We start from the raw sequence: 25,676 nt of genomic DNA on the forward strand, positions 1-25,676 counted from the left end.
TATCTGTAAGAAAAGTCAGTATATTTATGGTTTGCTTTATAAAAGTTACTATAATACAATGGTACATAGTATTGAATTCACAAAAATATGAACAAATATTTACAACAAGACACACCCACAACGGAAACACTTCTCTTCAAAACAAGTTACATACGGATGACAGAGTCTATATGCACAAACATCCCTAAAACTTATGGGTTCTCTTCTTTGCAGGAGGAGAGAGGCAGAGAGGGAGGGACAAGAAATAAAAAAAAAAAAAAAAAAGTAGGAACCCCCAACTTTTCAAAAGCAAAGATTTGTTCAATGAAAATGAAGGCATCGAAAGAAAAACGAGCCACGTTTCTGGATATGGCCAACCATTTTTGGGGTGGGGCGGGGGGTTCCCGGGTACCGGTGAGGGTGCAGCCCCTGGCCCATTGGCCAAGGTGAGGCCAGGGTGAGGGACGAGGGTGGCCCCCAAGCCTGGTTTCCTCACATCCCCCTCCACTTCTATGGGAAGAAGGGAGAGAATGAAGGCAGCCCCTTGGGGGCCGCACAAGCAACTTAAATCAACCATCTCTACAAACTACACATTTCCTCATGTGAAAAATAAATATTTCCTCAGTTGCACAATTAGGCAGAAAACCGCAAACGGAAGAGAAGGTCACCGCTGTGCCCAGGTCCCTCCTCTGTGTCTTAATGCCCCCGATTTCATCGACCTCGACCTTGAAACTGGTGGGCACAATCTCAAACAGAGAGGGCATGGGGTAAAGAAATTAAAAAAAAAAAAAAAAAAAGAACACAACAAAACCACCAACGACAAAAAAAAAAGAGAGAGAGAGAGAGAGAGAGAGAGAGAGAGAAATAACAATTCTTTGTACAGAATTTACATGATAACAAGCTTGACACAAGCTGAGATACCAGAGGCTCCGGGCCTGCATCCATCCGCAGGGTGGGGGCTTCCCCGCTGGGAGCTCTCCCGTCTTGGTGAGGACTCCTGGTCACAACAGTCACTTTCCAGAAATTATTTACATGCCTGCTCTGCTTTCTGGGGTGCGAGGGACTTGCTTTTGTGTGTGTGTGTGTGTGTGTGTGTGTGAGAAAGAGAGAGAGAGAGAGAGAGAGAGAGAGAGAGAGAGAGAGAGAGAGAGAGATTTTTGGAAATACAAAGAAATGAGCAAAAAAGTCTCCCCACATGTTTCTACAAGAAACAATGTTCCCGAGAAAAAGTCCTTTATGGCAGCCTATATACAGAAGTTGGTTCTGAACTTCAAAAACCTATTTCTTCCCTTCGTTTTGATTTTATACACGCACAAGAAAAAAAAAAATCTATGGAAATAAACCCTGAAGAGGATGATGGGGAAGAGGGTAAAAGGAGTTAAAAAATAAAAAACAAAAAACTGTCAGACTTAGATCTGAGCTTTAAAAATCTTCTCCAAGATTTTCCTTTCTCTGGGAGAATAATCTCACTCTGAAAATAAATACGCTCTTGCCTCCTTGGGATGAGGGGGCTGCTGGCAGGGTGAGTTCGGGTATGGGCCAGGGGCAAGCGGGTGAAGCTTATAGACCAAAAAAAAAAAAAAAAAAAAAAAAAAAAATGCCACACGCATCTGGTCAGAGACCCGAAGTGGCGGGACTAGGGGACCCGCCTGCCCTGGGAGGCCCTCCTCCTGCCCTGGGGGGAGGTGAGAGCAGGAGAGAGTAGACAGGACCCTTCCCAGTGCCCCCACGCCCACACTGGGGCCTCCGGGAGGCTCCCTCATTGCTGGCATTCGAATGAGAAAGTAAACATTGAACCCAAGATTCTGGGGGTGGCAGGGTGTGGGGTGGCAGGGAGAGCCCAGAGGGGAAATTCCTGCCTGGGACCAGCTTGGCTCCACCAGGGTCTGCTAGGGGAAATGGCGCCCCCAGGCTGCTGGGGAAGGAACAGAAGGGGGGGGTGTCTTCTCCTCACTGAGTCGCTGCCAGCAGAGAGGGGGCCTTGCGTAGTGTTCTGAGGTCACAGCCTGGGGCTGACCCCCCTCCTCTCTGCAGCACCTGGCCCAGCACCCTGGCCCGGGGGTTCCGGGACGCGGGCCGACACGCCACCATACCGAGGCCTCTGCAGCCCCCGCCGGGGGTCCCCGCTCTCTGATTCTGCCTTCACATTTCAACGGTTAAAATGTCTTTTCTTACGACGAGGAAGAGAGTAAAGAGAAGACAAAACAACATAGCAGCATTCGTGGACAGAGGCTGACCGGGAAAGAGAAGGACAGAGACAGAGATGGAGAGCGAGAGACACGGACAGAGAGAAGTTTACGCTGGAGTTGAACAAAAATCCTGAAGGGAGCATTTTAAAAAAACCAAAGAGACATGGGCCGAGAGACACAGAAGCCCTTTCCCACTGAGGGGCTGGAGCTGCGCTGGGTTCCGGGGGTAGTGTTGGGGGCGCCAGGCCCTGACATGGCCGCTGGGTAGGGGACAGCACCTGAAATGGGGGTGGGAGGTGGGGCTGGGCCCCGGGGGCCGGGGGCTCCACGCGCGGGAGCCCCAGGGCAGCACGGGCGGCCTTCTGCGGGGCGCCGGTGCGGGGCCTAGTTGAGGGTCCCCCGGCAGTTCTCGGAGCCGCACAGGCAGGGGATCTTGACGTCCTCGATGGGGAACTTGTAGTCGTAGGTGATCTCCTCATTGACGTTGATGTGCTGCTTTGAGTAGATGACGATCTTCTTCTGCGACTCCACCGTGATCACCTTGGCATAGCAGTTGGGCTGTGGGTGAGGCGGGAGGGGAGGGTGAGCCGATGACCCACCAGGTACCCGACCCGGGCCCCCCAAACCCGACCACGCTCCATGCTCAAAGCCTGACTGACTTGCTTCTTGCCCCCAATTTCCACTGGCCACCTGCTCCAGGCCCCCGGCTCCCCTGTCTGGGTGACAGGGACCCTTGCCTCTGATAATAAATAAGAATGATGACAATGGTGATGATACTAAATTATTCTCCAGGGCTGCGATTTCCATTTACACTACAGGCGACTTCCAAGTTTTTGTATTTCTAGCTCAGGCCTCACTTCTGAGCTCCAGAGAAGGGGTCAGCCAACCCCGGCCGGCAGCTGCCTGTTACTGCAAGTCGAGTTTTCCTGGCACACAGCCACACCCATTCATTTACACACTGTCTACAGGCTGCTTTTGTTACAATGGCAGTTAAGGAGTTGCTAAGAGATTGTCTGGGCCACAAAGCCAAAAATATTTACTATCAGGCCTTTTAAAGAAAAGGATTGCTGGACCCTGCTCCAGACCCAGAAATCCAAGTGTCTGCTTGCTATCTGCCTTCGGCAGCTCCTGGAGACGTTTTTGACTCAGTAAGCTCAAACCTCAACTGTAGGGCGCCCAGGCCCCCAAGCAGCTGTCTCCCACACCTCCTTCTTACACCGAGGCTGGCTCTGGCCCACTGCTGTGCCCAGAGGGTTCTCCCTCCAAAGGACCTACTGATTCTGTCTACTGCCCTTCACCTCCACTGCCGCAGCCCCAGCCAGGTCTCTCTCATCACTCGGCTGGACCTCAGCAGCGCCCGCTACCTCGCTGTCCTCTGAGATAATCTACTCCTGACCCAGCAGCCAGGGAAATCTTCCCAAAGGAAGAGCAGACCCAGTGGTCTCATGGCTCGAAAACTGACAGTGGCCCGCTTGCTTGGCTTTTAGAGAAACTTCTCAGCTTGGCCTGCAAGGCTGAGTGATCTGGCCACCCCAAGCCTGCCAACCTCATTCTCTTACCTGCCCTCTCAACCCCTACTCCATCCCTACTGTCCGCTTTGCTGTCCCTTCAGGGCCTCATTGAACGGAACACTTGCCCCACTCACTGCCACCTGGGTGATCCCCTCCTAACCCTCAGGTGCCACAGGGAGGCAAGAGGAAGTCCCTACTGGCCCCAGTGTTGCTCCAGTCACAGTCGTGAGAGCTAGCTGTGTCCGCTGTGTCAAAGGGAACTCATTGGGGCGCCTGGGTGGCTCAGTCAGTTAAGCGTCCGACTTCGGCTCAGGTCATGATCTCACGGTTTGTGAGTTCAAGCCCCGCACTGGGATCTGTGCTGACAGCGCAGAGCCTGGCACCTGTTTCGGTTTCTGTGTCTCCCTCTTCCTCTCTGCCCTCCCTCCCTTGCTCGAGCTCTGTCTCTCTCTCTCTCTCTCTCTCTCAAAAATAGATGAACATTTAAAAAAAGAGAGAGAGAATTCATTGGTTCTCCCGACAACCTACAAGGAGGGACCATTACCATCCCTGTTTTACAGATCAGGAAACCGAGGCACTGAGACGTTAACTAACTAGCCTACAGTCACTTGCTAAGTAGCAAGGTCATGAATCGAAACAAGAGTTGGGCATATCTGCTCTGGAACTAGCCTGTCCCCTGTTTGAAGCTCCCTGTGCCTATCTTCGGCGTGAGAACCCCCCTTGTTGTCAACACTCACTGCCCCCTGGACCAGTGCCATCCACCACTGTCACCACTAGCCACGTGAGACTAAGTTAAAATTAAACTCAATTAAATTAAAAACTCAGTTCCTCAGGGGGCGCCTGGGTGGCTCAGTCGGTTGAGCGTCTGACTTCAGCTCAGGCCATGATCTCCCAGTTCACGGGTTCGGGCCCTGCGTGGAGCTCAGTGCTGACAGCTCAGAGCCTGGAGACTGCTTCCGATTCTGTGTCTCCCTCTCTTTCTCTGCCCCTCCCCTGCTCGCACTCTGTCTCTGTCTCTCTCAAAAATAAACAAACATTAAAAAATAAGTTAAAAAAAACCCAAAAACCAAAAGTCAGTTCCTCAGTGGCAGGGGCCACATTTTAAGTGCTCGACCCCACGGGCAGCCGGTACCACAACAGTGGCCACTACGGATGCTGTGCCGCTCACAGAGTTCTGCTGGACAGCACCGCCCCGGGACCGAAGGCCTCGGAGGGCCGGCGGCACAGCAAAAGGCCAGCACGGAGGAGGAACCGGGTAAACGTGAACTGAGCGGACTACTTCCGGAGTGAACTGAGGGGACGACTTCCGGAGTGAACTGAGGGGACGACTTCCGGAGTGAACTGAGCGGACGACTTCCGGAGTGAACTGAGGGGACGACTTCCGGAGTGAACTGAGGGGACGACTTCCGGAGTGAACTGAGCGGATTACTTCCGGAGTGAACTGAGAGGACTACTTCCGGAGTGAACGGAGGGGGACTACTTTCAGAGCACCTCGAGTCTCGTCATGCCGTTTTGCGGAAGGGAAAACTGAAGCTCAAGGGAGCAAAACGCGGTGTATGAATGAGGCCTCCCCCCCCCCACCCTGCCTCCATCACCCTCGGGCAACCAGAGCTTGGGACGGAGGCCATGCCGGTTCCGTGCCAGAAGCTTCTGGGTCCTTCGGGCACAGCGGCAGGGGCAGCAGCGGCCCCCGGACAGGCACTCACGTTGCAGCTGTGGTTGATGAAGCGCGCGAAGTTGCCGCACTTGGTGGCGTCGATGATGGTGTCGTGGTCCACCCGGAACATGTAGCTGCTGCCGATGCCCTCGTCCTCATAACGCTTTTCCCGCATGTCCGCGATCACCTGGCCGGGAGCAGGCCTCAGTCGGGGCTGGCCCGGCCCGCTCCCACCCCTGCTCCCAGCCTGCCGGGCGGTGCCTACCTGGCGGATGTTCTGGCCCACGTACTCAATGACCATCTCGTCGGCCGCGATGGGCTCCATGGCGAACAGGCCCCAGTCGTGAATGTGGCTCTTGCAGAATTTGAGCTTCTTCTTCCGGAACTGGGGGAGGGAAGGGGCTGAGAGGTGAAAGGCCTGGCCGCAGCCCCGCTGCCACCCGGCGGCCCTGGGTGGGGCCCGGCCTCACCTTGAGCTGGTTGAACTTGAGCAGGTCACTGTCACAGCTGCCAGTGAAGGAGGACAGGAGGCGGCGCTGTTCAGAACGCCGCTCCGAGCCGGCCCGAGTGGAGGCGTGTGGCTGTGCCGGGATGCTCATGCCCTGTGAGGGGGACGGGGGGACGGATCAGGAGGGGTGGGACCGCCCTGCTCACCGTGGCACCGGGACCGGGGTCCCTATCACACCCTAAGCCCCGGGTTCCTGTCGTCCCACCTTCTCAGCCTCCTTGCTCTGGGCTTGGCCGTGCCTGTCCCATCCCTACTTGTCCCCTCTCCTCTTCCCTGGTCCTTCCTGCCAGAATGTGAACGTCCTCAACGGCCTCCGGTCAGAGAACAACACAACTTTTCCTTCACACTTGCCGTCTTTCCTGTCCCAGCTAGAAGACTTGGAAAGAACTCCACTTCCGGGAGACAAGATGGTGCGTGTCCCTCCACCCTGTCCCCCGTGGCTCTCACCACGGGCCCTCCGACCTCCCCAGGCTTTCGAGATCATGGCTCTTTCCTTGGCACCCTTCCTTCTCTTCCTTCCCTCGGCCACCCTCGTCCTCTGCCCTCCTGCCCTCACGCCCTCTCCCTGGGTGAGCTCTTCCTTGCCGTGACCTCCCATGAACATTTCCATCCCGATGACTGGAAGTCTCTCCCCTGCCCCAAGTTCTCTACTGCACCCGTATATCGAACTGCCTAAAAGACCTCACTCCCTGGATGTTCCACAAACCCCAAAACGCAAGCTTCCCACCTCAGAGCTTGGCATCCAGCTCCCTGGTTCCCCAAGCCAGACCCAGCTGCATCCCAGCCAGGTCCTTGGTCTCCTCCAGCCAATCCAGCCCCCAGTGCTGTCCTTTTGGCTTCCCGATATCCCACTGTTCCTGCTATTCTTTCAAAAACATCCACTTTTTTCTCACAGCAAATCAAGTTGAACCTACCCAAATGTCTGGACTGGGAAATGTAGCAGCTGTGCACGGTCTCCCCTGTGGACCCTTGGGGTCAACTCTTCACACAGCAGCCAGCGTAAGCTTTGAAAATCATGGGCCGAGCCACGTCACCCTCACCCTCTCTCTGGAAGCCCTCATGTGGCTGTCACACACAGAATACAAATCTAACCTCATCACCACAGCCTCCAGGGCCCTGAGGACTTGTTGTTCTGTCTCTGGTCTCAGCTAGTCTTTCCTTTCCTTTCTCACGCCACTGAGATCCGCACCCACCCCCCCCCCCCCACCTCAGGGCCTTTGCACATCCTGTTCACTCTGTGCATGACTTCAAGTCATTCTTGAAAAGCATGACTTCCAGACTTAGTGACCCCCTCTCCTGTCTTGTTTTGTTTTGAAGTAGGCTTCATGCCCAGCGTGGAGCCCAATGCAGGGCTTGAAGTCATGACCCGGAGATCAAGACCTGAGCTGAGACCAAGAGTCAGATGTTCAACTAAGCCATGCAGGCACCCCATCCCCCCTCCTGTTTTAACTTTAAAAGAACGTGGTTTTTTTTTTTTTAATGTTTATTTATTTTTGAGAGAGAGAGACAGACAGAGCATGAGCAGGGGAGGGGCAGAGAAAGAGGGAGACCCAGAATCCGAAGCAGGCTCCAGGCTCCGAGCTATCAACACAGAGCCTGATGCGGGACTCAAACCCACGAGCCAGGAGATCATGACCTGAGCCGAAGTCGGACGCCTAACCGACTGAGTGAGCCATCCAGGCCCCTAACCTTCATTTATTATTATTTTTTTAATAAAGTAGGCTCTACGCCTAACATGGGGCTTGAACTCAAAACCCCGAGATCAAGAACTGCACGCTCTACTGACTTGAGCCAGCCGGGCTCCCCTCCTGTTTGAACTTTTTCTTGAAGCCTTTTTCTACTTCTCTGTGGTCTCTCCCAGCTATTCACGTGGCTCATTTCTTCACTTCATTCAGGTCTGGCTCAACTGTCACCTTCTGTGACCCCTCTGACTCCCCAGTCCCTAACCTCCTCTCCTGTTTTCCCCACCTGGAATTCTATGTTTATTTGTTCGCTTGATCATTTCCCACCTCCCCGCTAAAATGGAAGTTCTGTGAGGGAAAGGATTTTGTTTTGTTCACTGCTGTAGACCCAGAACAGTGCCTGGAACACAGCAGGCGCTCAGGAGACGTTTGCTGAATTTAAAGAGGAGAGAAGGAAACTTCTGGAAACCCAACTCCACTCTGCTCACATCCCTGATGAAAATCTCAGAGGCTCCCACTTCCCAGCCTCGCCTCACCTTTCCAACCAGGGTACCCGGGTGAATTAACGCCTAATGCCCCCTGTGCCAGCCCCTCTGACCCCACAACCCCTCATGCCGCCTGGTACGCCCCCCTCCAGAAGGTCCCCACCCACGGCAGCCTGAGAGGCTCCAGTGTCCAGGCACCTGAGGGCAGTACCTGGGTGTCTGTCGGGGGCTCATCGGTGCTGGCGCGGCTGCTGTTGAGGTATCTGAGCTTGTCCTTCTTGTCGATGGTGTAGAAACCCTCGCTGCGGGCACAGCCCGTCACGTGCTCACGGATGCCATCGTCCCGTTTCTTTTTCTTAGCTGAAGAGAGGCTGGTGGGTGGGTGTGGGTCAAGGGCCACATGGACATTCTTGAAAAGCCCCTCCCAGTCCTTCCAGAGACAGCCCCACTGGGCCTGGCCTCTCTACCCTCAGGCTAATTTCCAGGAGGTTCCACCCCCCACACCTACACCACCTCCACTGAGGGTCAGAACTCTTGTCAGGGGTACCTGACTGCACGGTCCTGGGTGTATTTCTTATCTGCTTCCTGCCTCGGTTTCCCACCTGCGCACTGGGGCAATAACAAGGCTTCTCTGAATGATTATACACGTTCAGGTGCTTAGCAGACTTCCTGGAACAGAGGAAGTGCTCAGTAAACTAGTTTGGTATAAGGGGTATAAAGACAGCTCCAACTTGATAGTTCTGTCTGTGCTGGTAACACAACTATCAGGATTAGCATCATGGTTAAGAGCCCAGACTCTGGAACCAGAGTTGCCTGGGTTCAAATCCCAGCTCTGCTATGTCATAGCTGTGCGACTTTGGGCAGGTCGCTTAACCTCTCTGAGCCTTGGTTTCCACATAAGTGAAATGGGAATAATAGCTCCCACCTCACTGACCTGTTGGGAAGATCAAATTAGGTGATGGGGGGGCCAGGAGGAGTTGGCCCTCCGTCAGCCTCTGCTGCTCTGACGTGGTGCGATCCCGCCGCTACGTCTGGCCCCGAGACCCGCTAACTCTGGGGGTGAGACGGGCCTGGCACAGAAAAGGTGTTTTAAAGGTGCCAGTGAGGACTCCACATGGAGCCTGGCACGGTGCCAGCAGACGCCACTCAGTAGGTGGCGGGGAGTCGGGCGACTGCCGTCGTGGGTGTCGTGGGAGACGGGGCCCAGAGAGGCGGGCAAGGACCCCACCGCGTCTAGGATATAGGGATGGTAGACCCAGAGTGTGTCGTTGAGCCAGTCCATGCCATTGTCCTGCTGCAGCAGCCGCTCGTAAGTGACACACAGGAAGCGGATGTCCTCCTCGTCGATGCCACCGTTCCAGATGTCGTACAGGATGGTCATCTCCTCAAACTCCGACCGGGGCCGGAAGAGGGGCTGCGGCGGTGAGAGCTCGGGCGAGGCTGAGGCCACCAGGTCCTCGTGGCGTTTTTTAGGCGGCCGGCGCCAGGGCCCCCGAACCTTGGCCAGGTCCATGAACTCCTCGGTGACCTCATCGCGCCCACGGGGGCCTGGAGGGATGGCCTCGGAGGGCCACTGGTTCTCTAGCTCCTTAAAGGGCAGCTTGGTAGGCTCAACAGGGGGTGGAGGTGGGGGCGGAGGAGGCTGGGGGGGCAGAGGAGGAGGGGGGGCCGGGATCCCCGCGTTCCGGAAGTCCAGGGTCACGGCCCGGGGGTCGTGGGTGCTGGGGAAGACAGGGGTCTGTGGCTGGCCTGGCAGGAGCAGGAGGTCTCTGCCGAGGGTGGCCCCCCCTGACGGCCGGACCAAGGGCCCGTCCAAGGAGAGCACAGCCGGCGGGGATCGCCGGGGCCTGCCCGGCTTCCTCTTGATAGGGGGTGGGCAGGGGGCCAGGGGCGCAGGCAGCAGGGGCGGCAGCTGGGTGGGGGCCCGCGTCTGGGCCCGCAGGACAGGGACGGGCAATGCCAGGGGCAGGGGCAAGGGCAGGGGCAGGGGGAGAGGCAGACCCGTCTCCAGGAGCACCGGGGAGGTCAGGGGGCCGGACCGCTCATCGCGCCGGCCAGCTGGGAGGGGACAGACAGGCAGGAGCAGAGGTCCCCCGGGCTCAGGGAAGGTGGGCGTGAAGGTGAAGTCCCGACCGGGTGTCCTCGGGAGGCCCCCGCTGCTCAAGCTGGGGGACTGGGATGGGTAGGAGAAGGGGCTGCCGGGCACCTGCGGGGAGCTCAGTGACAGGCCACTGCTACCCCCTGACAGCGGGGGCTCCCCATTTGGCGTGGCCGGCACCGTCTCTGTGCTCTGTGACTTGGCCAGGCTGCCACAGAGACCCGGAGTACGCGGGGGCTGCTCCTCGGGAGGCGGCTCCAGAGGGACGGGTGGGTGTGGGGGCTCTGGGGTCTCGGGCTCTGGCGGTGGGCTAGGCGGCCGGGGCGGTCGAGGGGGTGGCAATGGCGGCTGCAGTGGTAAGGAGAGCAGCGTAGGGGACTCGGGCGCCACTTCCAGGTCATCCTCTGCAGAGAGGTGGGCAGAAACCGGACCGTTATTACTGGAGTCAAACATCTCGTGGTGCCCTATTTATGCTGCCCTACTCTGTGCTTGATACCCGACCTCACACCCCTCTGGGCCCCCTGGCATTCTGTGAGTGTGGGGACCGTCCCCCCACAACTAAACCACTCAAGGCTTCTTAGTGCCCAGCCCAATGTCTGGCACACAGTGGGTGCTTGATAAGCTAAAGACGTAGGAGATATGGTTCTTAGCCTTTGGCATTACGTCCTTAGAATGGTGTTCTTGTGAACAGGGAACGTCCCATGGATCCAGAAAATGGTCTCTGCTATTGAATAAAATTCAACAAGTCCCTTTTCTGCAGGACTTGTCAGTGTCTTTCTCCCAGCATTTATCTCCATCGTCATATATTTTCTAGCTTATCTACTGTCATTTATCACCCTGTCTTCGAATGTAAGCTCCATGAAGGCAGATACTTTTGTCTGTTTGGCCACTGTTGTATTGTCAGTGCCTGAAACAGTACTGGGGACACAACATAGGCTTAATACATACCTATGGCAATATTCAAAGACCTGAGGTTCTGTAGCCAAACAATACAGAATTAAACAAAGTATAATAGGTTTCTTTCCCGAAGGATGTATTCGAGGATTGAACTGACCACACGGTGGCTACATAAGTTTAAGTTAATTAAATAACATTACAAATTCAGCTCAGCAGTAGGCACTTGCCACATTTCAAGTGCTCTTAGCAACATTGTATTTAATGGCTATGATATTGGAGAGAGCAGATAAAGAACGTTTCTATCACGGCAGAAAGTTCCACTGGACAGTATGTTACAGCCTTTAATATGCTTTCTACGGCTCCACCAAGGTGGCAGAGAATGCTGTGTCCATGGCCCTTCTCACCTGGCCCAGCCTCCCCCACCTGCCTGTCACTAAAATGACCATATACACCTGCTCCCCACCCCTGCCACACCTTTCTGAGAGCATCTCATAGGACTAATGGTCCAAGGAGCAAACGGTGGGGAAATGTGGCACTGAGGAACGGTGACAGGAGCAGTTAGTTCTCTCAGGCAGCTATCTGAAGCTGTGGCTGGGTGCCAGGCTCCGTGCTGGCACATTATGTCATCTCACTCTGCCCTCCCGCACGACCTCATGGGGGACATACCACTGATCCCACATTACAGATGGGGAAACTGAAGCTTGGGAAGGTTACACGAATTACCCAAAGGAGCCTGGGCTCATTCTGCCGGTGAGGACATCCTGCCTCCATCCCCACCACCTCAACCGGGGTGGGGGGGGGAGGGGAGAAGGTGGGGAGGTGGGGGAACGGGCTGTGGGCTGCAGGTGTTACCTGGGGCGGGCTCCGGGGAAGGGGGGGGCCGGGCCTCCGTCTCTCCAGCAGGGGGCTCTGGAGACAGCAACCTGGCCCCTTCTTGCTTCAGGCCCGGTTCCTCCGAGGGCTCCTTGCAGCCTGCGAGCTCTTCGACACACACAGGCAAGGGGGGCTCTTCCAGCACGGAAGTCCGCTCCTCGGGAGCTCCGTCCTCAGCCTCGATGTCCACCTCCCCTTCCGTGACCGAGGACTCTGTCACAGGTGCCCCCGTGGCCACATCCTCCTCAAAGTCCTCATCGGGAGCAGCAGGAGCCATACTCTCGTCTGCTGCTGCGGTCTCCTCCTCCTGCTCCTCCTCTTCCTCCTCTTCCTCCTCCTCCTCCTCCCTTGCCACCAGCTCCTCTTCATCCTCTGAGGATGACGATGAGGACTCAGAGCTTGATTCGAACTCAGAAGACTCAGAACTCTCGCTGGAGGACCCGGCTCCTGCCTTGGACGTGGCGATGCTCACCGTCTCCTCTGGGCAGGGGACACAGGGGACACAGGCATGAGCCCTTCAGCGTCTGCTGTGCGCTCCGGCTAGATGCTTCCCCAAACATCTCAGACTGATGGCACCCAGGCTGAACGTGGCCCTGATATCTCGGGGCGGGGGGGGGGGGCGCCTGTGTGTTAACTAGTCAGCATTTAAAAAAAACGGAGGCGAGGGGCGCCTGGGTGGCTCAGTCGGTTAAGCATCTGACCTCGGCTCAGGTCATGATCTCACAGTCTGTGAGTTCGAGCCCCGCGTCGGGCTCTGTGCTGACAGCTCAGAGCCTGGAGCCTGCTTCGGATTCTGTGTCTCCCTCTCTCTCTGACCCTCCCCCGTTCATGCTCTGTCTCTCTCTGTCTCAAAAATAAATAAACATTAAAAAAAAATAATAAATTAAAAAAAAAAAACGGAGGTGAAATCCGCGTAGCATAAAACGAACCATTTTAAAGTGAATAAGTCAGTGGTATTTAGTACATTACAACTATCTCTAGTTCCAAAACACTCTCATGAGCTCAAGAAGAGACCCAACACCTATAGCTCTTGCCCCTCCAGCCTCCCATCCCCAGACCCAAGCAACTACTAGCTTACTTTCTGTCTCTGTGGAGGGACCTGTTCTGGACATTGCGTACAAATGGAATCGTAGGGCGAGTCCTGTGCGTGTTTTAATGAGCTCACGTTTCAAAGACAAGAAATCTTGCCCCAAAAGTACTGCTGAAAGTTGCTCGGGCTCTGGTCTCTGCACAGGGGCCCTGGGGCAGACCAGGTGCCTGGGCCCACACCGCTCACCTCCGTCCGAGTCCCCTTCTTCCTTCTCACTCGCCTCTGACAGGGCTATGTCCTCGTCCTCATTCTCAGACTCCTCCTGCTCATCGCTGTCTTCAGCGTCATCATCCTGGGGGAGGGGGAGGGAGAGGGGAGGTCAGGCTGAGCAGAAGGGCCCCCCTCACCTGGCCCAGCACCCCAGGCCTCCCCAACCCGAAGGTACCTTATCTGATGTGGATGAGGTCGAGGAAGAGGAGACCTGGCTCCTGGGGCCTTCCTCCTCCTCCTCCTCCTCCTCCTCCTCTTCATCCTCCTCCTCCTCCTCCTCCCCCTCCTCTTCCTCCTCAGTGCTTTCCCGCTCCTCCTTGTCAGAGGCCGAGGATGAGGGTGAGGTCGTGGAGGAGCCCGAGGATGAGGACGCCGATGACGATGAGGACACCGACAGTGACTCCTTCTCATCCTCCTCCCCGCCACTGTCCAGCTCCAGCGGCCGGGCTGGCCGGCGCCGCACGCCCACGCCCTTGGGGTCCCGCTTGGCAAGCTCACAAGGGGCGTCCGCCATATCCCGGTCCCGTTCTCGCTCTGACTCTGAGGGGAGAGAGGGGTGTCCGAACTGGGCTGGGGAAACACGGGAGAGCCCAGCGCCACGTGAGGGGGCGCACATACCTTCATCTTCTTCGTCCACAGAGGTTGAGGGCCGCAGGCGCTTCTGGTCACCAGAAGAGGCTGTGTCTGGCGGCTCCTTCCTCTTGACCTTGAAGGAGGGCAGGCGGATGGCCCCGCGCAGCCCGATGCCCAGGCCGAGGCCCTCATAGCCCAGGCCCTCGCCCTTGCCCCACGACTCCAGCAGGCACGAGGCGATGCGGTCCTTGGGCTTTGGCCTGTCCTCGTCCTTGTGCTCGCCTGACTTCACCGGGGTCAGAGAGGCCTGGGGTGTGAGAGAGGAGGGGACTGTCACCATGGTTACGGTGCTGCCGGTGGACCCCCACCTCCCCAGTGGGTGGCCCTCCCTAAGCAGCCTGCCTTCCCTCAACAGCGACAGCCACACGGTAACTGGCACTTCCTTCCCACCAAGTCGGCTGGGCTTCGTGCCTGCCAGACATTCCCGGCGCCCAACTCCGTCTCACTGAACTTCAACCTCCTCGCCTGCAGAGCAGGCTACATGCGGCAAGGACACGTCCGCGTCATGGACACACAAGCTTTAGAAGGTAACACTCACGCTTTCCTACTTGGGGGTTATGGGGATCAGTGTCCCTCAGGGGAAGAGAGCGTGCCTGCCGGCCGCCCGGGGGCACCCCGCACTCGTTGCCTACCTTGGCCATCCGCTCCTTCTTGTCCCACCACTCGTCAAAGGCGCGGAAAGCCACCACCTCCACCATCTTGCGGTTCAGGTCACGCTTCATGATGGCCTTCAGCTCTTTGAGCACCACCAGCAGGACGCCATCCACAGTGGCCTTGTGTGGGTCCTCCTGGCGTGGCACGTAGCCTGGTGGCGGCACTGACGGGTCGAACTTGGGTAGCGGTGGCCAGGGCTGCCCGCGGCCCGGTCCGCTGTTGCTCAGGGAGAACGGGCCCCGGTAGGGCGGCAGGTTGACAAACTGCAGCCCGGCTGAGGCGGCTGCGGCAGCAGCGGCCATGAAGGGCGGGTAGGGGCAGGCGCCCTGGCCAGTCATCAGACGGCTCAGCATCTGCGTTTGCATCTGGAAGGACATGGGCATGCCGCCCCACTGGCCACCCAGCACGTGGCTCATGTCCACCTGCATCACGGGAAACAGCCCTGGAGGGAAGGGCGGCAGCGGTGGTAGGATGGGTGGGGGCGGGACACCAGGGGGGGGCGCTGGCAGGGGTGGGGGGGGCACCGTCACAGCTGGGTGGGCGGGGGGCGGGGGGGGCGGGGGAGGCGGCAGAGGCGGGGGCATGGGGAAGCCTGGCTGTGGTGGGGGCGGCGGCGGGGGTGGGGGCAGCGGCGGGAAGCCGGGGGGTGGGGGCAGCGGCAGCGTCGGAGCCAGCACAGAGGGGGCTGCCACAGCTGCCGCCCCTGGGGTCACCACCATGGGTTTGGGGCAGTCGGCGCTGGTGATGGGGGCTGAGGGCATCTCATCGTCCGAGATTTCCATGTCCTCGCCCGAGGACTGCTGGCCCTGTGGGGAGAGCCGGGGAGAGTGGTGAGGCTGCGCCTGGGAGGCCAAGCTGGCTCCTAGAGCCCCTTCCAAACACCAGAAAGCTCGAGAAGCCCTTTGCAAGACTAATGAGCAACACGGATTCTGCAGTTTGGGTCCTAGTCCCCTCCCTTCTGGACCATGTGGCTTTGGGACCATGTGGCTTTGGGGAGTCACTTAACCTTGCTAAGCCTCAGTTTTCCCATTTGCATTATGGGCATCTTAATACCTGCCAGTTGGTTTACGAGGATTCATTCATTCATTCATTCATTCATCCAGTAAACACTTGCTTAGCACCTGCTGTGTGCCAGGCACTGTCCTAGGTGCTGGGGACACAGCATTGAACAAGACAGACACAATTCTTGCTCTTGTGGAGCTAAGTTTCTAGAGGGAAGAGACACAGGAAAACCAGGATGAAGAGGAGAAATATAGAGCCCACCTTGGAGGAAAAGAAAGCTGGGGAGGGGGACAGGGTGTAAAGAGGGAAACAGATTCCATGTCAGCTTGAGAGATTCTATTTCAATTTGTAATCAGAGAATACTAACAATTAACACTTCTATGGTGCTTCCTACGTGCTCGGTATCTTTCTAAGGCCGTTCTTTTACCAAGGAAATTGGAGCACAGAAAGCTTAAGTAACTTGCCCAAGGCCACAGAGCCAATAAGAGATGGAGTCAGGATTCAAACCAGTTAGGCTCCCAGTCAGCCTGCTGTCCTCACTGCTGCAAGGAGGGCCCGGTGGCAAGGGCGACATTTGAGCAAGGAGGGTTAGCAGTTTTAAGGCTGCATAAATAGGAGGTATGTCTTTTTATTTTCCTTAGTTAATCTTTCATCTGGTCTTGAAACTGCACAACACCTTGTTTCACATCAGCACTGTAGCCTTGCAAGGTGGGGCTCTACTCCAATCCCTTCTGACAAGTGAGGAAACAGAGCCAAAAGCCACTGGCCCAGGAGGCACAGCCGGTCAGAAATAAGGCTGGGACTCAAGCTCAGGATGCCTGCCGAATGGAATCCAGGAACACTCACTGTACCAGGCAAACAGTGGGGAAGCCAAGGATGACCCCAGCTCCGAAATGGGCAAGGGCCCCTTTACATTGGGACACAGGCCTGGAACTGGAAGGAGGCATTGGGGTGTACCTGGTAGGGTTGGAGTGAGAAGGCAGAGCAGGGGTGGGGAGAGGAGAGTTCCGTCACCCCCAGGCTTTTGTGTCCGGACAAGAGGTGAGAAGGTGGCTCAGGCCCTGCCCTAGAAGATCTCGGTAAGGTGACAAGAGCGTTTGTAGGCTGCCACAGACAGGGAATGCATTTGAAGGCTGAGGGGGTGCTGTCTGTACAGGCTGTAAGGTCAGAGGTCAGATCTTCAGGTGAGGGAGTCCTCAAAGGGAAATGGGGGGGAGCGCCCGCGGGGAGAAGGGGAATACTAAACTTTCAGCAGCAGTAGGAAGCTCAGGATTTTGCTAGACCCCCACTACACACACACACACACACACACACACACACACTCTCTCTCTCTCTCTCTCTCTCTCTCTCTCTCTCTCTCTCTAAAGGTCCGCACGCACATGCAGCAGGAGGGACTGGCAGGCTCAGCCAGATACTCCGGGACAGCGCCCGGGAGATCAGTCCCGGACAGCGCCCAGCGAGGCGAGCGCAGCACATAGAGGGTTAACCCGGCATCGCGGCCAGCCAATCACAAGGAGACCGGGGATCCTGCGCTCCAGCCCTCGGCCCTGCCCCTCCCTCCGCCCCTCCGGCGCCCGGGCGTGGGGGTGAGAACCAGCGGGAACTAGCCGAGCGCACACGGCTCAGCACCAGCCCGTGCGCGGTGCCGGGAGCTTCCCTTGCGGGCCCCTCAGTTAAGCCGAAGACCGTGTGAGGCAGGTACTTTCACCGTCCCATTTCACAGGCGATGAAACTGAGACTCAGAGAAGGAAAGTGCCTTACCCAAGGTCACATAACCAGTAAGCGACAGAGCTGGGTTTCCAGGCTCACGGACTGGAGCCTGAACTTTTAACCACCAGCCTCTGTGAAGAAAGGGAATCTCCCTCAGTGGTGCCCCTGCTCTGTCTCCGGAGTCTTCAGCCTGACCTAGCTGGGACTCCCTCCAGGTTCAGTCTGGAGGAGTCCGGGTGCTGCTCTCCAGGCTGCCGGCAGGGGGCTCCCGAGGGCCAGCCTGGAGGTTCTCTGTACTTTGGTCTTCCTACCGCTAAGATCTAGGGGCATCCGGACCCCATCTCTCTTCGGCTTCAGTCTCCCGCTTCCCTACAGTGACATGGTGGGAGAGCCCAGTCCCTCCGTCTACCCTGGGATTCCCAGTCCCGGACCATTCTGTCAGCATGGTAAACATCCCCCAAGCCCAGGCAGCAGAGAGGAAGGGAAGAGAAGATGGCAGGGCTGCCAGCCCCCCACCTCTGCACACCTGTTAACTCCTCCTGCCCGGACCCCTTGGCACCAGAAACCACTTCCCCAGAACTGCCTGGAGGCCCCCTGGAGCCCCGGCCACCTGCAGTCCCCTCCAGGGCAGGCCAAGTTCCTCTCTGTTCCTCCCCGAGGCAGCCAAACCTGCCTAATCAAAGGGCCTGGGAAGGGGGGACCCTCCCTCCTGCCGCCCACAAGGGCACAGAGCTCTGTCTAAGCCCCTGGCTGCTCATGCCCGCTGGGCGCGCAGGTTCCAACACAGGTCTTCAGGAGGACCAGGACAGGTGCCTGGACCAGGAGTGGGGAGGAGCAGGGCCAAGGAAGATGACCTAATCTGTCCCTCCAAGGGATTGTAGCACACAGCAGCCCCCACCCCAACCCAGAGGCTGGAGATTTGGGTAATAAGACCCCAGATAAAGATCTATGGCTGAGGAGAGGCTGGAGAATGGTCAGTTTTGCCTGTTTCTGGCTGTGGCCTTCCCCCTAGGCTAACCCTTAAGTCCCGACTCCTGGAAACAGAGGAAAAGCTAAGGGAAAATTCAATGCCCTCCCTGCCCACCATGGCTTCCTCTCTTCAGAGGGCACCAGGTTCTAGAAGACAGTGCTCCAGAGCTCCCATCCGGCCTAGCCTAGCAGAATGCTCTGGCTAATCCCTCCCCCCAAATATGCCTGAGTGTCAGGATCAGCCCTGATCACCCTCAGGCGACCCAACAGACAAGGGGATCCAGAACCATTACCATAGTCCATACTATCTGGGGTCTCGGCAAACTCCTACCAAAGAAGCTCAAGTCAGAATTGATCCCTAGGAAAAGTCTTAACTTCCCATACCTAACAGGAGAGCAACAGAACTAGGTCATGTTTCCCTTCTCTCTATGGCTGCTAGGTTGCTCAGAGCCAAAGCAGCTGCTCAGTCACAGCTCCTGGTGCTTTTTGCGTTCGCTTTTTATTCTCTGTATTTGACCGGTTATTTTAGCTGCCCTAACCCTGTTACTTCTGTGTTTTAGCTAATTGTCCTGAGGGGATAACGTTTCAAAGGAGGAAAGGGAGACACAAGATAGACAAAACCAATCCAAGACAGAGGTGGACAGACATGGTGGTACCTCATCCATCTTCTCTGAGGTTGGGGTCCTGTCTCCAGCCAGGTCCAAGGCTACCTCAGTTGTCTGGCCCAGAAGACCAGTAGGGTCCGGGGGGCCTGGCTCCGGAGGGGGGCGGGGCCCCACGCCCAGGTCAAGCTCATCATCCTCGTCTGAGTCGGGTAGCGGCGTGGGGCTGATATCCTCCAGGCCGGTGCTGGAGGGGCGTGAGGAGGGTGGCGTGGGGCCTCGAAAGCCTGGCTGGGAGTTGGTGCCAAAGGGGGCCAGTGGGGAGAGCTGGGAGGAGGAGGAGGAGATGGGGCTGCCCTCCATCTGCAGCTCCGTATCCGAGTCCTGCTCTCGAAGGAAGGGCAGCTTGGTGCGCTGTTCCTTCAGCAGCATCTCTATGCGTGAGTCCAGGCTGTCGTGGGGCTTCTCCAGCCCCGCAGGTGAGGACTCCAGCGTAGGTGTGCCTGGACTGTCACAAGGCTCAGGGCTCCAGCCAAAGGTCGGCCGGCCACCCAGCTCCATGCTGTTGGCATCAGGGGGCGGTGGGCCGGGCGGTGTGCCTGGCTTCTCCTTGGTCAGGGGTTCGGTGGGTGGCAGGGGTGGGGGCACAGGTGCTCTCCGGAATTCCCCACTCTCACGGGCCCCAAAGGTGGTTGCGGTGGTGGGCTCCTCAGGGGGTGGGGGAAAAGGGGGCACAGGGGTCTGATACGGAGAGAAAGCCGACTTGAACGTGACTCCAGGAGCGGGGGTTGCTTGGGCAGGCGGTGGAGTGTGGGCGAACGTGGCCGAATCCTGTGGTTGGGCCTTGAATGGAGGGCCACTGCTGCCCCCACTGCTGCTGACTGCCCCAAACGGGAGGTCCACGGAGCCCCTGAAGGCAGCTGGGGCCCCGGCCACTGCGGTGACCGCACAGGAGTTGTGGACATAATGATGCTCGTGGCGGCGGTTGTAGGCGTCTGTGAACTTGCTTTCGTGGCGCCGGGCTTTGAAGGTCACCGTGGGGTCCTGGCTGAAGAGGTAGGAGGGTGTGGGCTGGCGGCTGGAGTAGCTGGAGTCCTGCGAGAAGGGGGTGCCCAGACGTGGCGTGAGCGGTGTGCCCTGTCCGTAGGAGTTGGGGGTGTCCAGGCGGCTGCTGGAGTACGCCGTGTCCTGGGAGAAGGGTGTCCCACCACTATTGGGGGTGACCGAGGAGGAGCCGGAGCCACAGCCTGCAGACAGACTACCGTCCTTGAGGCGCTTCAGAGCATCTGACAGCTAGAGAGAGAGAGGGAGAGACAAGTGAGGTTGCTGGAGGGGGCTGCATGCAATGGATGGGGGCTGTTTTCCCTCTACACTCCGGGGATCTCAGAGCCAAGCTGGCCACTCTAGAACTGCTGCATGGTGGAAGAAGCGGGGGGGGGTAGGAGATCGAAGAGGAGCTTCTGGATTGTCCTAACTTTTCTCTAATCATAGGATAGCCAGCTATCCCCAAAGAACCTTGAGGGTTTTTTCTAATCCTTAAAGCAGAGAGAAGAGAAGATCCTGACGTCTTGATTTAAACTGGGATTTCCTTCCCGTCTCAGACTGTCAGAAATCAAGGATCTTCCAGCAGGGAGAACTATAGTTTGGGGAGTGAGGGGGTGGCCAAGGGTCCTGTTCCCTCTGGTCTCCCAATGTTTTAGGAGTTAAGTCGTGTGACACGGTAAAAGTGCCTAACGAATAACCTAGCCGACCAGCAAGTCAGTGAAGGCTGCGTTGTGGAAAAGCTACTCCCGAGGGTAGGTGAGTTGATGCCAGGGAAGGGTTGGATTGAGAATCTCCCTGTGTGAGGGTGGCCTAGGTAGGAGGCAGTGGTTGGGTAAGGAGTCACGTCAGTCTCGCTCTGGGAATGGGGACCACTGAGGTCTGCTTTCTGGGGGCAGGGCTAGAGCAGTGCCCAGGACATCAGACACAGCAATGTTTCAGCATTAACACGAAGCCCTAAGTAGGCTGTGGGTCTGTGGGAATCCCAGGCTGGACAAGGCCAGGCTCCTCTGCCTCCTAGGCTCGGGCGTCCGACGCTAGAGATGGTGAATGGGGGCGAAGGGCCCATCAGAGGCCGGTGATGAGTGTGAGTATGTGGGGGGGAGGGTACTGGATGGTAATAAACCCACCTGCAGGGTCTCATTCACGATTGGAGAGACAGCGTCCAGCTCACCCACTGGGAGGGTCTGGGGTGTGTATCGGCCCGTGACCAACAGTTCGTAGAACCGCATGCGGGTTTCCCCTGTGGGAAGGGCAAGGGAGGGAGGATTGAGGGAGGCTCCAGGATGGGGCAGACCCCACAGGTTGGCTTATGGGCCCCTGGCGCCTGAGACCCCCAAGCCTGAGAAGCTTTGTGACCCTGACCGGGGAACCACCTCTCTGTACCTCACTGAGGAGTCCGATCTGTTCAACCAAGCTGCTCACCTGTATGATACTTCTGACCCTAAGATTCAGAATTTAATCCTCTGTGGGGCCGGGACTCCCCCCAAAACAGAAACACCACCCCCAACACAGAGCCTCTCCCTGTCACTTGAGCCATAGCACCTGAAAAAAGAGTCAGATTTTCCCACTTAACAGCCAGAGCCTGCAGCAGGTGGAGAGACCCTGTGACACAGAGGTGACAGTTCACTTTATTGTTAACTATCTGAGGCCAGGTGACCAGCAGAGTTTGTAAAACACAGTCTAGTACCACGTTACTGTGACCTCCATGGGCCTCCTCCGCTGACCTGGCTGACCAGGCCTCCCCAGCTCTGCCGGGCTGGTCCCACTGGGCCCTGTCTGGTAACCCTCCCCCATCAGCAGAGGGAGGCCTCTATAGACCCTGGGGCCCCAGATTATTGATATTTATAGAGCCCTCTGAGGCAGCTGCTTACATATGCAAAGGAGGCACATTCCTTGAGCTACACTTTACACTTTGCTGGTCTCTTTCTTGAAATACAAAGTTAGTTGGCAGTCTCTGAGGGCCTCCCACTTTTTTTTTTTTCTTCCTTTTTTTCAGAAATGAAATTTTGGGAAGAGCTGGCTGCTCCTTAAAATGGGCATGTGACAGGGAAGAAGGTTCCACATTCAGTTCTCAGGGAGAAATGAGACTGCAGCCACACAAGGGATGTGTAGAGTTTGAAGGGTCTGTACTCCCCTGACAGAGACAGGAACCCAGGCTTGTGCCCTGAGGAAACTCAGAACTAGATATGGGCTTGGCAAGAGTTTGTGGGATAACGGTGCCCACCCAGTTCCAGCATCCCTCCACAGCCCCCAGCAAGGTCTTAGAGACCTAGTCAATATGTATTCATCGTTGAAAGCACAAGAAAGGTTTAGATTTTCCTGTTTGGGTTTGGTGTGACATTTGCCTCTAAACACCATGCTCACAAAACTCCTGGAAGCTGGCCACCTAAGCCTTCCCAGACAGTGTCTCCCAGAAAACCTCAAGAAGCACCGGACCCAACAGTGCCTGCCCAGTCACAGGGCAGGTTGGTCCTGGGGCACCCAGCACCTTCTTTCATATGGGCGGGAACTTCCCTAGAGAGGCCACAGGCAAACTTTGGGGGATGCCCTAGAGTCTTGCAAGCCCCTCCATCCGGTCGAGAAGAAGCCTCCCAGGAATGGAAGGAAGGAAGGGTGACTTCCCCAGCCCCACTCTGCCAGCAGTGAGCTCAGAGTGAGCACATAGCGGGATTCCCGGCGCATGGGAGGTGCTGCTGTCTCTTTAAGAGAGAGGAGGGAAGGCACAGTGTCAACCCTTGAGCACCCACAGCAGCCCGCCCAGCTCTATCAGAACATTATCAATGAAACCACACTCTGAGCCCAGATTGGTTCCCACTCCAGAAGGAAGGGGCAGCATGGGGGAGGGGGGGGGGGGACCCTGGATCCTTGGAGGATTCCCTTTTTAGTTGAAGGACCTACTCTATATGTATTTAAAGGCATTCTAGTGGCTCCCTCTCAGCTCCCACAAATAAACAAACCCTGCCTCTTCCCCTAACACAGATGGCAACACTGGAGACTGCCTAAACCCAGGCCACTAGGGCTCCAGGAGGGGCCCGCAGGGGTGTCAGTGGTGGGGAAGCCTCTGGGTGGTCCCTAGGGGTACATGCAGTAGCCAAGGACAGCACATTTGGTAAATTATAGCCTGTCTCCTAGCAACAGACAACACATTTAGCTCCATGTGACTCTATCCTCAGGAGGGGGCAAAAAAAAAAAAAAAAAAAGGGCTGCTGGGGGGGGGGGTCCCTAACACTGCAAGAGGGGCTCTGGGAGGGAAAGGAGTCGTAGTGACAGGTCTCACTGCCCCTCCATCGCAGTTTGTCCCAAGTGGGTCTCCACTCACCTTTAGTGTCCAGCTCCACGTGGATGATATTGCCCATGACCGAAGTGCTATGCAGGTGCTGAACCGCCTCTTTGGCTCCCCTGACCGTGGCAAAGACCACCTTGGCAATGCCCAAGTGCTTCTTGGTCTTAGGGTTGTACAAAATCTCCACCTCCTCCACCTCCCCATACTTCTTGCACATGTCCCTCAGGAAGTTTTCTCGGATGTTATCATTCAGCTTGGCAAATGTCACCTGCTTCGGAGGCACCGGGCCCACGTAGAACTCATCGATCTGGCAGGGACGAGGGGGAAGGGAGTTTGGAGAACATTGAAACCGAAGGGAAACACAACATTCCCCACTCGCGTGCCCGATGAAAACAATGAAGGTTAAAAAATAATTTAAAAAAAAAAATGCACGCGGGCGGGCCCGGGAAGCGGAGGATTAAATCGTTTGGAACGTGGAAGTCCTCTGGGTTCGAAAGGAAAGGGGAAAAAGAAACAGTTTCTCTTTCCCCACCCCCCCATTCTGGCCTCCTCTCCCTGCAGCCGGGTCAGGGGCGAACCCTTGGTCTATGAAGTTGTCCCCTCTTAAGCCACAAGACTGAGAAGGGGGGTGGGTCCCTAGGCCAAGCCGCGGGGGCTAGCAGGAGCCAGGTGGGGACCCGGAGCCCCCAGCTGGGCCGGCAGGACACTGTATCAGATCCTTGATTACAGTTTCACTGAATGTTATTCTGTTTACAGTAGCTGAGAGAGGACACCCCTCTCGCTGCCATCTCCCCCTCCCCGCCAAAACTTCCCTGGCCATGGACGGCGGGAACTCAGAACCAGCCTAGGCTCCGGCAGAACTGGCGTTATTTTCGAACTCGGGGACTGGGGAGGCGGGGAGACACCGTGGGGTCGGGGGGGGGGGGGGGAGGGGTCCTACCTTGAATTTGGGCACCGACAACTCCAGCTCCTTGTTTTTGGTCCAGATCCCAACGACCCGGGGATCTTCGACAATTTCCACCGGGCGGTTGCTGGACATCTGTGGGGAGGAATGGGGGGGGGCGGGGCGGAATGGGAGGGCTGGTCCCACTCCCCAGGGGCAGAGGCAGACGCCCCCCCCCCCCCTTCTCCAGGCACTTGTCAAACTCCAGGACTGGGGACCCGGCTGACAGTTGGCCCGGTGGTCGGAAGGGGGGGTCCCTGGGCAGCTCGGACCCCTTTCCCTCCGCCCCGGGCACGGCTGGTGGTGGGTGGGGGCGGCGGGGAGGCGCGCCGGCTACTCACCGCCAGGCTGAAATGCTGCCCATCGTAGCGGTACAGTTTATGATGCCCCTTTTTCAGAGCTGGGTCAATCATCAACTTGTAACTTCTCCAATGGTGGTTCCTCCTCTCGCCCGAAGGGCCGGGCTGCGGCGGGGGCTGCTGGTGGTGGTGGTGGGGGGGGTGACTGTTCTCCATGCCGTTAACCCAACCTGAAAACGAGCAAGTTGTTGTCGTCTCCGCCGCGGCGGCGGCGGCGGCGGCCGCCGCTTCTACACACACGCGAAAGAATCAAATCGTCCAGCCCCCACCCCCTCCCACCTTACCAGCGCGCCCCAAAAGGAGCTGTCTCGCTGGCTCCCCCCAAAATAAGAATAGAGCGAGAGAATAACCCTTCCGGGAGAATTAGGCGCCCGCCCGCTCGGCCACCGTCTCGGGGCGGCAGCGAGGGGCTCCCGGGGGCCCCCGGTGCGTGCTGGCGGGGCCCGGGGCGTCCGGAGGACGCGGGCTCCGGCCCATGGTGCCCGTCCTGCCTCCCGGCCGCCCGGCGTGGCGCTCGCTCGCTCGCTCGGCCCGGCTCGCGCGCTGGGCTCGCGGCAGGCCTGGCGCCGCCCGCCCGCCCGCCCGCCCGCTCGGCCGGAGCCCGGGCCGGGGCCGGGGCCGGGGGCTCGGGCCGCCCGGCTGCCGACCGCGGCCTCTCCCTCCCCGAGCCGCGCTTACATCCCCGCCGGGCGCCGGCCTCCCTGCGCCGCCAGCCAGTACATGGTGTCCCCCGCGGGAGCCGAGGCCGGGGCGGCCGGACGGGGGGCCGGGAGGGGGGGGCGCCGCCGCCGCGGCTGCCGGGCCCGGAGCTGCTGCCGCCGCCGCCGCTGCTGCTGCTGCTGCTGCTGCTGCCCGGGAGGCGGCTGGCGGCGGAGGCTCGGCTCCCAGTAGCCGCACATCCCACAATACACCGCTAAGGAGCCCGACCCGAGCGCTCACCCTCCTCCTCTTCCTCCTCCTCCTCCTCTTCCTCCTCCCCTCTCCTTCCTCGCCGCTTCCCCAGGCACTCTCCCGGCGGCGGCAGCTGCGCCGCCAAAGCCCCGGGCCCCAGCGGCCCCCCACCCCTCACTCGCGCGCTCCCACACTGCCTCCCCCCTCCCCGGGGGAAGGCCTTTTAATTTATTTATTCTGCTGGGACTTAGGTGGGGGGCTTGGCTGGCGGGGGAGGGGGGGGTCTCCCCGGGCTCTACCTCCCGCGGCTGGGGCTACCCTCCGAGCCGCGGCGGCCGCGGCGTGCGCCTGGGGCCTCCAAAACTGTTTCCAAACTGCCAAGACCGGAGGTGGGCTCGTGGGGGCTG

The 25,676-nt window shown here is 58.0% G+C and overlaps 1 protein-coding gene across 2 annotated transcripts; it reads right to left on the minus strand.

Annotated features, from left to right (window-relative positions):
• On the minus strand, nt 1-25,649 carry SETD1B (SET domain containing 1B, histone lysine methyltransferase). 2 transcript variants are annotated; one of them, XM_078435841.2, is made up of 17 exons: nt 25,057-25,649; nt 24,361-24,548; nt 24,017-24,115; nt 23,113-23,383; nt 20,921-21,033; nt 18,804-20,042; nt 14,445-15,272; nt 13,798-14,059; nt 13,355-13,719; nt 13,156-13,261; nt 11,859-12,359; nt 9,254-10,513; nt 8,223-8,389; nt 5,807-5,938; nt 5,602-5,721; nt 5,386-5,523; nt 1-2,726 (listed from the first exon to the last, which is right to left on the minus strand). In XM_078435841.2, exons 2-17 carry the CDS (start codon nt 24,532-24,534, stop codon nt 2,553-2,555), a joined length of 5,949 nt encoding a protein of 1,982 aa, XP_078291967.1. In that variant the 5' UTR covers nt 24,535-24,548; nt 25,057-25,649; the 3' UTR covers nt 1-2,552. The 2 variants fall into 2 exon arrangements, with proteins under 2 accessions (XP_078291967.1, XP_078291969.1); XM_078435843.2 differs by lacking the exon at nt 25,057-25,649 and adding an exon at nt 24,663-25,004.
• Nucleotides 25,650-25,676: the final 27 nt, after the last annotated feature.

This window comes from Panthera onca, chromosome D3, assembly GCF_046562875.1.
Source record: "Panthera onca isolate mPanOnc1 chromosome D3, mPanOnc1 haplotype 2, whole genome shotgun sequence".
NCBI lineage: Eukaryota > Metazoa > Chordata > Mammalia > Carnivora > Felidae > Panthera > Panthera onca.